Source organism: Rhinichthys klamathensis, unplaced genomic scaffold (assembly GCF_029890125.1).
Source record: "Rhinichthys klamathensis goyatoka isolate OS25496 unplaced genomic scaffold, OSU_Roscu_1.1 h1tg000169l_1, whole genome shotgun sequence".
In the NCBI taxonomy this organism is placed as follows: Eukaryota; Metazoa; Chordata; class Actinopteri; order Cypriniformes; family Leuciscidae; genus Rhinichthys; species Rhinichthys klamathensis.
This window is the reverse complement of record NW_026606700.1, coordinates 2,424,064-2,436,779: the sequence shown is the minus strand read 5'-3', so window position 1 is coordinate 2,436,779 and position 12,716 is coordinate 2,424,064. Positions and strand designations below refer to the sequence as shown.

Genomic DNA, 12,716 nt, shown 5'->3' with positions numbered 1-12,716 from the left:
TTTTGGGGTGAACTAACCCTTTAACATCCAGTTCGCATTGCAAAATGGAAAAACCACATTACCCATGTCTTCCAAGCCACCGTGTAAGCTACAAACACCGGCGCCTCTTTTAATAATTTATTTGATCATTAATTGAGCCCCAGGGGTTAAAGCAAAAAGAAAAACATTTCTCGGCCAAACTCCATTCCACAGCATGTCACACACCCAGTTTAAGAGCAGTTTTTTCTTCTTCTTACCGGTATAGTGAGTACATGCTTTAACTTCACAAATTAAATACTCAAAGAACAGTTGCATTTAAAGAAAGGCCATTTTGAACTGAGTTTCTATTATTTACACACTTTATGAAATTTAAATGTTTTCAATCTAATGCTTTAACAAGAGTTGTACAAATAATTAACCATTTGCATGACTTTAACAGAAGTTTTTATTTCTCAAATAATAAAACCCAACAGAGCTTTTGCTGAAAAGTGAGCTAATATCAACATTCGTTGTCTACAAACCGGAAGGTTGGTGGTTCAATCCCCGGTTCCACCTGACCAAGTGTTGAGGTGTCCATGAGCAAGACATTTAACCCCAGCTGCTCCCGACGAGCTGGATGGCGCCTTGCATGGCTGACACCGCCGTCGGTGTGTGAATGAGTGAGTGAATGTGAGGCAATATGTAAAGCGCTTTGGTGGTATCCCTTTGTTGTTGTATCTGCTTAGGGCTGTCCTGTGTGGTCCTTTAAGTTAATACACAGTTCAATTTTGTTATATCTTTATCATGGGATCATATAGGATCAAATTTCTGCTTTGTCATGCAGTGTTCGTGCAGTGTACAGGGAGAAAAGAGAGGCAATACTCGCACAAAAAGTATTCTCGTTGCTTGATAAACTTAAGATTGAGCCACTGTAGTCACTTGGACTATTTTAACAATGTCTTTAACTTTTCTGGGCCTAGCTGCTAGTGGTGCTCATTCACTTAGAGCGAAGTGAATCCATAATAGGGGCCCTTTAAATTTTGTTTTGTATAAAGCCTTACTTTAAAAGTGAATTTCGTTTTGTAAATAAATTGTATCTTAATTTGAATCAATGTTTTATCAACCAATTACCTAGATTTAATAAATGAGAAGCAAATAGCAGACAATATAATCAGGACATGGAGGCGCCGACGTGATATTGCATGCACATGAACTGGAGCGCGTCTCATAAATGAACCGAAACACAGCGTATATGGCTACTTCACTAGGCATGATTTATATATATATATATATATATATATATATATATATATATATATCATGCCTGATGAAGTAGCTTAGAGGTTTTTTTTTTAGAAAGCGTGAAATGTCTAAGCAAAACAATTCAAAACGAATAGAAACAGACTATTCTCTTATGTAATCTGTTTAAAATGGGCATTTCCCTCTATATGCGCGTTCACTACATTTGGACGTTTTTGTGTAATTATTAAACGTGTAGAATACTTTCCAAACTGTTACATATAGTTTTATAAATGTTACATATAGTATTATAAATGTTACATATAGTATTATAAATTCAAACGTTCATGATATAAAAAAGAAACATATTAGAATAATTTTGAAAATCACTTCCAGCAAGCTATTATATTTCCCTTTAAAATTAATCACACACTCTTTTCTTTTGTTTATGGGCTTCCCTAAAGAGAGGAATTTGTCTTTCCACATTGCAAATGTGGGTTTTGTATTTCATCCCACATCACAAAAATCATGTGTGGCAGAAATCTGTGGACTAAAATGATTTCTCTGTAATAGCAAGGGTGAAATTTGTCAACGTTCTCAGCTGGGATATCCAGACCAAAGGTTCTTACACCAAAGTGGGATGTAGGTTTAAGGCCAGCCTTTTCCAAACACATTCCCATGTAAACATCATCAATGGGCATTATAATTATAGAGTGAGACATGTTGTAGATTGTTCTGGCCGTGAAGCCTGAGAGAAGAAAGCCTCCTCCACCACAGTAAGGAGGATAGCTCTCAGACTCCTGAACCTGCACTGGGACAAAGTATTTACTTGAAGAGTGTCTAGCAGGCTTTTCGGTCAGGATGAGGTTCCCGGTAAAGAGATGTTTACTTCCATCATTGTCCTCTTGACCTTGAAGATACTCAATCATGTTAAACGTATTGGCAAAGACGTCATCATCCCCGTTTAAGAGAAATCTAGCCTGTGGGCACCATCTTTCCATCCACTCTAAGAAAAGGATCTGCTTCAGTGTGAGGTTAAAGAATGAATCATTGAAGTCCCACTGTAAAATGTCCTTGTTCTCATTGTTCTCCAGCTTCAATAGCCTATTCAACCTGCGCTTCTCGAAGCCAGTTTTAGTTGTTCCGATTATGAAGACTCTACGGATCCACACACCTTTGTGCAGTCGTTCCTCAGCCCATGTTTTCCGCAGGACTTCTCGCCGCTCGTAGTTTTCTGGAGAACTCTTGATGACCAGCAGAAGGAAGACATCTGCAGAGTTCAGGGGTCCACCACACTTATTAGGCAGGTCGAGCAGCATGGGAAAATTCCTACAGTGTCGGTAAAGCAGGAAATCTTGGATGTGACCCGGCAGAGTAGAAAATCCAGTCACCTCATAAGCCGACATATTCTGCTGACAACGTGAAGACAACGGCTGGAGAGTTTCAGATCTAGGCAAATGGATTTGATGATGGAGCATCTCATATGTGTCTTTCCTATTTGATGTCATGTCGTCTTCAGTGTTGTTTTTGTTCATGATAATGAAGAGGCACACAACACCTATGAGACTTAACACTATTGTCTCCATGTATTTCATTCTCATCTTCGCACCTGTTTAAGAACAGAGACACAATTCGCAGTATGAACACAAAAGTTCTCTCTATAAGGATTTTCATTTATATATATATATATATATATATACAGGTCCTTCTATAAAAATTAGCATATTGTGATAAAGTTCATTATTTTCCATAATGTAATGATAAAAAATAAATGTTCATATATTTTAGATTCATTGCACACCAACTGAAATATTTCAGGTCTTTTATTGTTTTAATACTGATGATTTTGGCATACAGCTCATGAAAACCCAAAATTCCTGTCTCAAAAAATTAGCATATCTTGAAAAGGGTCTCTAAACGAGCTATTAACCTAATCATCTGAATCAACTAATTAACTCTACACACCTGCAAAAGATTCCTGAGGCTTTTAAAAACTCCCAGCCTGTTTCATTACTCAAAACCGCAATCATGGGTAAGACTGCCGACAGGGCTCCAGACTAACTTTTTTCACCTCCGTCCTGGAACCGTCCTGAAAACCAATTTGAACCGTCCTAAAGTGAATGTCAACCGTCCCAAAATAAAACTGTTGTTTCTGTACTTTGTTATTATGATCTATAGTTATAGTTGTTAGTAGTTTTTTTTGTATTCATGCAGAATAAATATTTTTTTCCCTTTTTTTTTTTTTTTTACATATACGAAAATTAAGAGAAAAATACATACAGCTCAAAACGTTTTTGAGTTGGTTGAGTTGGTTGGATTAAACAATAACAAATACATACTGGTGATGACTAAATATCTCAAAGTGGTAATGTGTCATAGCTGATCATCTGGAAACGTGTAATTAAGAGAAAGGGCTTTAAAAAAGTGTAATATGACTTCTCTAGAACACAGAATTTGGGGAAAATTCTGTCTCCGTCTCAGTCTTTGTACTGAGATCTTCGAGAATTAATGATATATGCATTCTTTATAACTACTTGCACACATCATTCTTTTCTTTCAAGCAGCAGACATAGTTATTTGAATGAACTAATTATATTAAATATAAAGCTATTAACGAGCAGTGAATGCTTTTCTCTTTTTCTTTTGTTGCTTGATCAATATTAACGACACGGACCGCATTAGGTTTATTGCCCACTGTCACTTTAAGACGTCGGATCATGTCTAATGACATGCGGATACAATTGCACTGATGCACATCCGATTCTCTCACAACTGTTTAAGACATAGTTTACACGAATACTCTCCAAAACGGACATTTAGACATAATGTTGTGTGTATTTGTCCACTCAGACACGAAAGAGAGCTCAATCAGTCCTCGCGCGCTGTATAGGCGTCTATGTGCATGGCTGCACGCTTCGGTCGTGTGTGTGCGCACAGAAAACCGAATAGAGCTCTTTGCGTCGTCACTCTTATTCAGATATATATATATATATATATATATATTATATATATATATATATATATATATATATATATATATATATATATCTGCTCTACTCATTCTCCCAGACGTTTACATATTTTAACGTTTTATGAAACATGCAGCGCATGTCAACCCGTGTCCCGCTGGGTAGATCAGCACGTTACAGTACAAATGTGCGCATCTACACGCAGAACATCAGTAATGACTTGATCGCTTCCCAAATCGTCACTATCTAAAATTTTTGTCTAGCTTTTATTCGTTGAATATCTGTTGTTTAACCAGCGCAACATATTTACGATGTCATTAAGCCATTTGATAGATGTATCGCGGAACAAGTCTCTGGGTGAGTAGCCGGTGATAGTAACGTTAGTCTATAGTAAGCATGAGAAGACGCGCTCCGTTGTAGTCAGCACTTGGTCGGTTAATTTTGACATTTTCTAAGTAAGTTAGCCCAATAGGCTAGAAATAAATGAACACACATTCAAAAATATCTTTCGTCCTGTAGGCGTCCTGGAGAATATTTCTGTTCGTCCTAAACACATTTTCTATCGTCCCCAGGACGATAGGACGCCGTTAGTCTCGAGCCCTGACTGCCGACCTGACTGCTGTCCAGAAGGCCATCATTGACACCCTCAAGCAAGAGGGTAAGACAGAAAGAAATTTCTGAACAAATAGGCTGTTCCCAGAGTGCTGTATCAAGGCACCTCAGTGGGAAGTCTTTGGGAAGGAAAAAGTGTGGCAAAAAACGCTGCACAACGAGAAGAGGTGACCGGACCCTGAGGAAGATTGTGGAGAAGGACCGATTCCAGACCTTGGGGGACCTGCGGAAGCAGTGGACTGAGTCTGGAGTAGAAACATCCAGAGCCACCGAGCACAGGCGTGTGCAGGAAGTGGGCTACAGGTGCCGCATTCCCCAGGTCAAGCCACTTTTGAACCAGAAACAGCGGCAGAAGCGCCTGACCTGGGCTACAGAGAGCAGCACTGGACTGTTGCTCAGTTTTGCATGTCATTCAGAAATCAAGGTGCCAGAGTCTGGAGGAAGACTGGGGAGAAGGAAATGCCAAAATGCCTGAAGTCCAGTGTCAAGTACCCACAGTCAGTGATGGTCTGGGGTGCCATGTCAGCTGCTGGTGTTGGTGCACTGTGTTTTATCAAGGGCCCTCAATGCAGCTAGCTATCAGGAGATTTTGGAGCACTTCATGCTTCCATCTGCTGAAAAGCTTTATGGAGATGAAGATTTCATTTTTCAGCATGACCTGGCACCTGCTCACAGTGCCAAAACCCCTGGTAAATGGTTTACTGACCATGGTATTACTGTGCTCAATTGGCCTGCCAACTCTCTTGACCTGCACCCCATAGAGAATCTGTGGGATATTGTGAAGAGAAAGTTGAGAGACGCAAGACCCAACACTCTGGATGAGCTTAAGGCGCTATCGAAGCATCCTGGGCCTCCATAACACCTCAGCAGTGCCACAGGCTGATTGCCTCCATGCCACGCCGCATTGAAGCAGTCATTTCTGCAAAAGGATTCCCGACCAAGTATTGACTATTGAGTGCATGACTGAACATAATTATTTGAAGGTTGACTTTTTTTTTTTTGTATTAAAAATACTTCTTTTATTGGTCGGATGAAATATGCTAATTTTTTTAGACAGGAATTTTGGGTTTTCATGAGCTGTATGCCAAAATCATCAGTATTAAAACAATAAAAGACCTGAAATATTTCAGTTGGTGTGCAATGATTCTAAAATATATGAAAGTTTAATTTTTATCATTACATTATGGAAAATAATGAACTTTATCACAATATGCAAATTTTTTGAGAAGGACCTGTATATATATACACACACACATATATATATATACTATACTATACCTTTATTTCAGACCCAGTCACAAAATCTTAATTTGAGGCTGTCCGAGAAACTTCTTTTGTGATCTGCAGAAGTCATACAGATTTTATAAAAATTAACATGAGGATTATCAGAATTTTCATTTTTGTTTGAAAATGGATACACTGTGACACACATTAATGTCCTTAAAGGGGTCATGAACTGAATTATTTTATTATTTTATAATGTTTCCTTTGGATGCCCTTATAATGTTAGTATTATTTGTACATCAAACAATTTCATAAATTAGAAATAAAAGGCATTTTTCTTAGCCTGATTTTAGCCTCTGATTTGAATGCTCTGTTTGAAGGGACGTGTCTGCTGTGAGACTGCAGTGTAAACACCCACTGCTGTGATTGGCTTACATGTTTGGATATGAAATAGCTAGCATTATACATGTGGAAATCTCTCGAATACTTTTACTACGTTTTTACTATTACAACTATTGAGATTAACGAATCGTGAGAAGTATTTAAAGCATTATATTTAGATATTTTCCCATCACATGAAAGGTTGCAGTGATGAGCATTGAGCAGATGACAGACAGTCTGTTGATCATGTGAATGAAAAGATCTTATCATTGCAACGCAATTTCTGCACTCTCACGAATACTTTCACCAAATAACAATGCAAACACGATGTAAATACAGTAAGACAGAGCTTCGTTGTGCAGTGTAACAGTGTCATTGATTTCATAGTTTTGGCAAGTGTCTAGATAAACTCGCATTGTATGATTGACTGCTTGGGCGATTGAAAAGGGAGCGTTCTTTGATCGCTTTCTGTATATACAGGTCCTTCTCAAAAAATTTGCGTATTGTGATAAAGTTCATTATTTTCCATAATGTAATGATAAAAACTAAACTTTCATATATTTTAGATTCATTGCATACCAACAGAAATATTTCAGGTCTTTTATTGTTTTAATACTGATGATTTTGGCATACAGCTCATGAAAACCCAAAATTCCTATCTAAAACAATTAGCATATTTCATCCGACCAATAAAAGAAGTGTTTTTAATACAAAAAAAGTCAACAAAAAAAGTCAACCTTCAAATAATTATGTTCAGTTATGCACTCAATACTTGGTCGGGAATCCTTTTGCAGAAATGACTGCTTCAATGCGGCGTGGCATGGAGGCAATCAGCCTGTGGCACTGCTGAGGTGTTATGGAGGCCCAGGATGCTTTGATAGCGGCCTTAAGCTCATCCAGAGTGTTGGGTCTTGCGTCTCTCAACTTTCTCTTCACAATATCCCACAGATTCTCTATGGGGTTCAGGTCAGGAGAGTTGGCAGGCCAATTGAGCACAGTAATACCATGGTCAGTAAACCATTTACCAGTGGTTTTGGCACTGTGAGCAGGTGCCAGGTCGTGCTGAAAAATGAAATCTTCATCTCCATAAAGCTTTTCAGCAGATGGAAGCATGAAGTGCTCCAAAATCTCCTGATAGCTAGCTGCATTGAGGGCCCTTGATAAAACACAGTGGACCAACACCAGCAGCTGACATGGCACCCCAGACCATCACTGACTGTGGGTACTTGACACTGGACTTCAGGCATTTTGGCATTTCCTTCTCCCCAGTCTTCCTCCAGACTCTGGCACCTTGATGTCTGAATGACATGCAAAACTGAGCAACAGTCCAGTGCTGCTTCTCTGTATTCCAGGTCAGGCGCTTCTGCCGCTGTTTCTGGTTCAAAAGTGGCTTGACCTGGGGAATGCGGCACCTGTAGCCCACTTCCTGCACACGCCTGTGCTCGGTGGCTCTGGATGTTTCTACTCCAGACTCAGTCCACTGCTTCCGCAGGTCCCCCAAGGTCTGGAATCGGTCCTTCTCCACAATCTTCCTCAGGGTCCGGTCACCTCTTCTCGTTGTGCAGCGTTTTTTGCCACACTTTTTCCTTCCCAAAGACTTCCCACTGAGGTGCCTTGATACAGCACTCTGGGAAAAGCCTATTTGTTCAGAAATTTCTTTCTGTCTTACCCTCTTGCTTGAGGGTGTCAATGATGGCCTTCTGGACAGCAGTCAGGTCGGCAGTCTTACCCATGATTGCGATTTTGAGTAATGAAACAGGCTGGGAGTTTTTAAAAGCCTCAGGAATCTTTTACAGGTGTTTAGAGTTAATTAGTTGATTCAGATGATTAGGTTAATAGCTCATTTAGAGACCCTTTTCATGATATGCTAATTTTTTGAGATATTCGGGTTTTCATGAGCTGTATGCCAAAATCATCAGTATTAAAACAATAAAAGACCTGAAATATTTTAGTTGGTGTGCAATGAATCTAAAATATATGAAAGTTAAATTTTTATCATTACATTATGGAAAATAATGAACTTTATCACAATATGCAATTTTTTTTAGAAGGACCTGTATATACACAGATCAGGCATTAGAATAAACATGGTTACTTGCATGTTTGTGGCATTGCTGGCAGATCCATATCGTAAAAATCTGTTTGAAAAGCCTGCGTCTAAATTGCGACTACCAAATAATTCAAAAATGGTGTGCACATCCCAAACACCCAAATTGGGCTCAGGTGCAGGACAACTAAGTAATATAAACAAATAAAGAAGTGTGAAGTCCGCACACTGAAAATTACTGCTCCAAAAGAATTTATTAAAAGGCAACGTTTCGATCCTCAGGACTACCAAATAATCCACAGTGAAATGCACTGAATACAGGGATGGCCCGATACCGATACTGGCATCGGGGATCGGGCCGATACTGTCCTAATATACTCGTACTCATAAAAATTCGCCGATACCACGCACCGATACCACGTACATATTTGCAAAACGAAACTGGCCGCCGCGAGTGCTTTGTCGAGGTGAACTGAGGCATAGGAAAGTATAATGTCGGCGGTTTGGGCTCATTTCAAGATAAGGGGTGATGACAACAGCAAGGCAGACTGTGAGTTATGTTCAGCTAAGGTGTCGAGAGGAGGGAAAGAAAGTACATCGTTTAACACCAGCAATCTAATTAAACATCTGAAGACGCATCATAGATCTGATGGCCGAGCGCGCGGGCGGTAATGCACTCACTCTGTGTGTGCGGGTTACGGGAGAATAAAACGATTCGCGGGACTCCCGCAAACTAGAAATATCTATGAATAAAACATAAAAACTAAAAGATTTTTATTCATCTCTTGCAGAAAAGCAACAAGAACAACTGCAACAAAATAGAAACGATTTACAGGCCAGAGTTTCTATTCATAACATGGTTACAGCGTTGAGCGATGTAGCCAATCACAGACATATGTGTTGATTTCTTGAACGCAATGGCCAATCAGAAGCATTTAAGATAGACTCCCCTCACCGCTCAAAACAGACTTTTTTATTCAGTGCTGAATTCTGTATGCTGGCAAATCCTCTAATTATAACAAACAAAGTGTGGATATTATGAAAGATTGATTGTGCAGTCAGCTTCATTGATAATAACAGAGATGTGTGAGATCGCGATGAACTGTCAGCTTTTAGGATTTATTAAGGGAGCGCACTTTGCGCGCATTCAGTCATGCCAGACCATGCACGCAGAAGCCTGCTTGCTTTTATGTTAAATTAACAGTGGTTTGTGTGTTAATACATTTATTATTTTACTAATTTTTATTTATTTTTAGACTTGTTAAAACAAGCAGAGAAGAAAATAAAAACAGTCTTCTAACCTGTGTTCTAAAATAGTCGTCTTCTTTTCTGGGAGCCTATTACTTTTGCGGTAGAAATATCGGTATCGGTACTCGGTATCGGCAAGTACACAAATGTAAATACTCGTACTCGTATCGGTTTGAAAAAAAATGGTATCGGGCCATCCCTACATGGTATTGATCCTGTCGTCGTCGATCTTTTCTCGTTCTCATGTAACTATTCACTAACGCGCCAGTGGGCGGAGCAAAGGCGCGCTGATGTGACGTATGCGTTGATATTTTTCTGCAAAGGCGCTTCCCTGTGACATCATAAGTCTCCACTTTTCAGATCCTGTGTTTTCTAGCCTTGGTTTCAATAAAAGCAGTTTTTGGAATAGCAAGGAAGTTTTGAATTTTGAAACTTACAGGATATTTTTATAATAGCTATATAACGAACTCTTAACTGTCAAAAGATCAAAGAAAATTTTAATTCTCAGTTCAAGACCCCTTTAAAGTCTCTGCAACAAAATGAGGAAGGAGCACAGGGTTGAATAAGGAATGTTGAAACTCAACAACAAATGTAGAGCACACCCTACAAGACATCAGTATTTCCAGTGAAGTGTTTACCGGGCAAACATTCTGTCACTTAAGCCCCTTTCACACAGAGATTCCGGAAAATACACGGATAAAGCGACCCGGGATTTGACCCGGGTTCGTTTGATTTTGCTTCATTCACACAGCCAGTAATTTGCCGGAATCAGAGAGCGCGTTCACACACAACCCGTGTATGTTCCGGAAAGACACGTGACATCGATGTGACATGTAATGTCTCAGCAACGTGTATAGTTTGCTTATGAGCTGCGATTTCTCTCTGGGGAAACCACGATTGTGCATTTTTTTCTCTGATTCGATCATAAACTAGCGCATTACGTACCGTTTCACTAGCCTGCTTTCACTTCACTTCAGCGTCATCATTACGACACGGCATTGGTTACGGCTTTTGTTCACACAGCGCGCGTTCCGGGTCTGAACACGGCAATGTTACTAGGTCCCCAACCCGGCATCGATCCCGGCATCAGTCCCGGGTCGTGTTTGCGTTCACACAGAAGGCACTCTGGCAATTTGCCGGCAATTTGCCGGGTACAAAGCGCTGTGTGAAAGGGGCTTTAGCCTATTACCCAGCTGTCCAATCACTGAGGAGGGGCTGGACAAAAACCACACCGACCAACCACCACATCCTGCTTATTGTCCACCAAATTGTTTTTAGGCAACTGAAAATGCCAGGCACTCTTCTGAAAATGCTTTGCTGCAGGTGCTTCAGTGTTTCGGCAGTACAGCGGTTGTTGTTTTTTCAAGGCAAGTTTATTTATAGGCGTAGCACATTTCATACACAATGGTAATTTAAAGTACTTTACATATAAGGAATAAAAATAATACAAATAATTGCAACAGATGCATAGGAATTAAAAACAGCATGCATAAGAAATAAGAATAACAATAAAAGTTGAGAATAAAAATTTAGGAAAAAGGAGGATACATTAATCAAATTTCGGACGTAGCATAGTGCTTTTTCAGTAAATGCACAGCTAAACAGATGTGTTTTGAATCTGAATTTCAACATGTATGAGAAATAAAAATAACAATCGTATAAAATAATGATCGTATTGAACTAAATCGTATACTAAAGGCCTAAATACTGCCTTTTCAGTTAGACACTTTGGTTGATACAGAATATAATATGCGTATGTGTTACTAGTATCTATTTTCACAGACAGTCTGTTTTACGTATGAATATAAAATGTTGATACATTACATTGTAAAGTATTTGTTCTTGTTTTAAAGTATTTGTTTCATTGTTGTGCTTGTTTTTGTCAGTTGGCATTGTACAAGCAACAAAAAACGCCAAACGCCCTGCGCTCCTTCTCCTTTGGCACTTCTAAGTGTGGAGGGTAAAGGTGGAGGGTTTGCAGTTGGATCGATACTGCGCCTTCGGGATCAGTTAATGGGACAGAACTTAATTCATTCATTACTGAAAAGGATTGATTAAACAAGGTTTAATTATTTTAACTCTGACTAGTATTACGCAGTTAAAAGTTTGACGTCAAACTCTACTGAAATATATTGTGACTCTAGTCTCATGTGATTTGTTTGAGAAGTGCTATTTGTATGACACCTGAAGTTGCTGCCCCTGTACAGCCTTCCAAAAGGTCATGTGAGGATCAATGACAGTTAGGACGCTGTCTATGAAGGCAAAAGCAATAATGTTCACTAGGGTTTGAACTAAACTTTATTTGAGAGAAAAAAAACACCTTTTATTTTAAAGACCCCCTGTGGAGAAAATCAAGTTATTATTGTTGTTTATATGTCTATGTGGTGTTTTTAATATGCTTTTAGACAGGGGTGGCGAAAGAGAATTTTTAATGCAGGTGCTGAGGGTGTGCTAGATCATTGACAGGGGGAGCTGCGCAATTATATATTAATACTATTTATATATTAGCAAAATTTGGCCACTCAATATTTAATATTCAATTATTTTAATTATTACAGTGTAACCCTGTCAATTTTGCCCTAATAAGTCCTGACCTTTAATGCAAACACTTAAAATTAGAGTAAAGTGCAATATCTAGTTTGCCACTAGGTGGCAGTGCACAATGAAACGTTCTTCTTCTGCTGTTTTCTGGCATTCGCGTTGTCTTAAAAAAAAAAGCCTGGAAAAACCATAGACAGTAAAAGAAATGGACACAGCGACCCCATAGACTTCAACGGAGAAAAGTGAAGTCAAATAGAAGCACTCACTTCCTGATTGCCAAGCGCACTGCGCATGCTCAAACTGAGCTTGAAGACGTAGTTGTGACGTGAGCAACCTGACTGACAGTTGTACGTCTTCTAGTAGCTGTGCCAAGAGGAATCTGAATCATTCCCTTCTGAATCTTGCAGAGCCGGAGATCGTGAGTATTAGCTGTCCATGAGCTAGCAGCAGGAGCAACTTTATGACTCTATGGGCTTCTCCCTTGACTTTATGCCTCC

General features: G+C 39.3%; 1 protein-coding gene across 1 annotated transcript; it reads right to left on the bottom strand.

Annotated features, from left to right (window-relative positions):
* Window positions 1–1,641: 1,641 nt before the first annotated feature.
* Window positions 1,642–2,801, bottom strand: LOC130091580 (N-acetyllactosaminide beta-1,3-N-acetylglucosaminyltransferase 3-like). The gene has a single exon (XM_056259523.1). It carries the CDS (start codon window positions 2,796–2,798, stop codon window positions 1,656–1,658), a length of 1,143 nt encoding a protein of 380 aa, XP_056115498.1. The 5' UTR covers window positions 2,799–2,801; the 3' UTR covers window positions 1,642–1,655.
* Window positions 2,802–12,716: the final 9,915 nt, after the last annotated feature.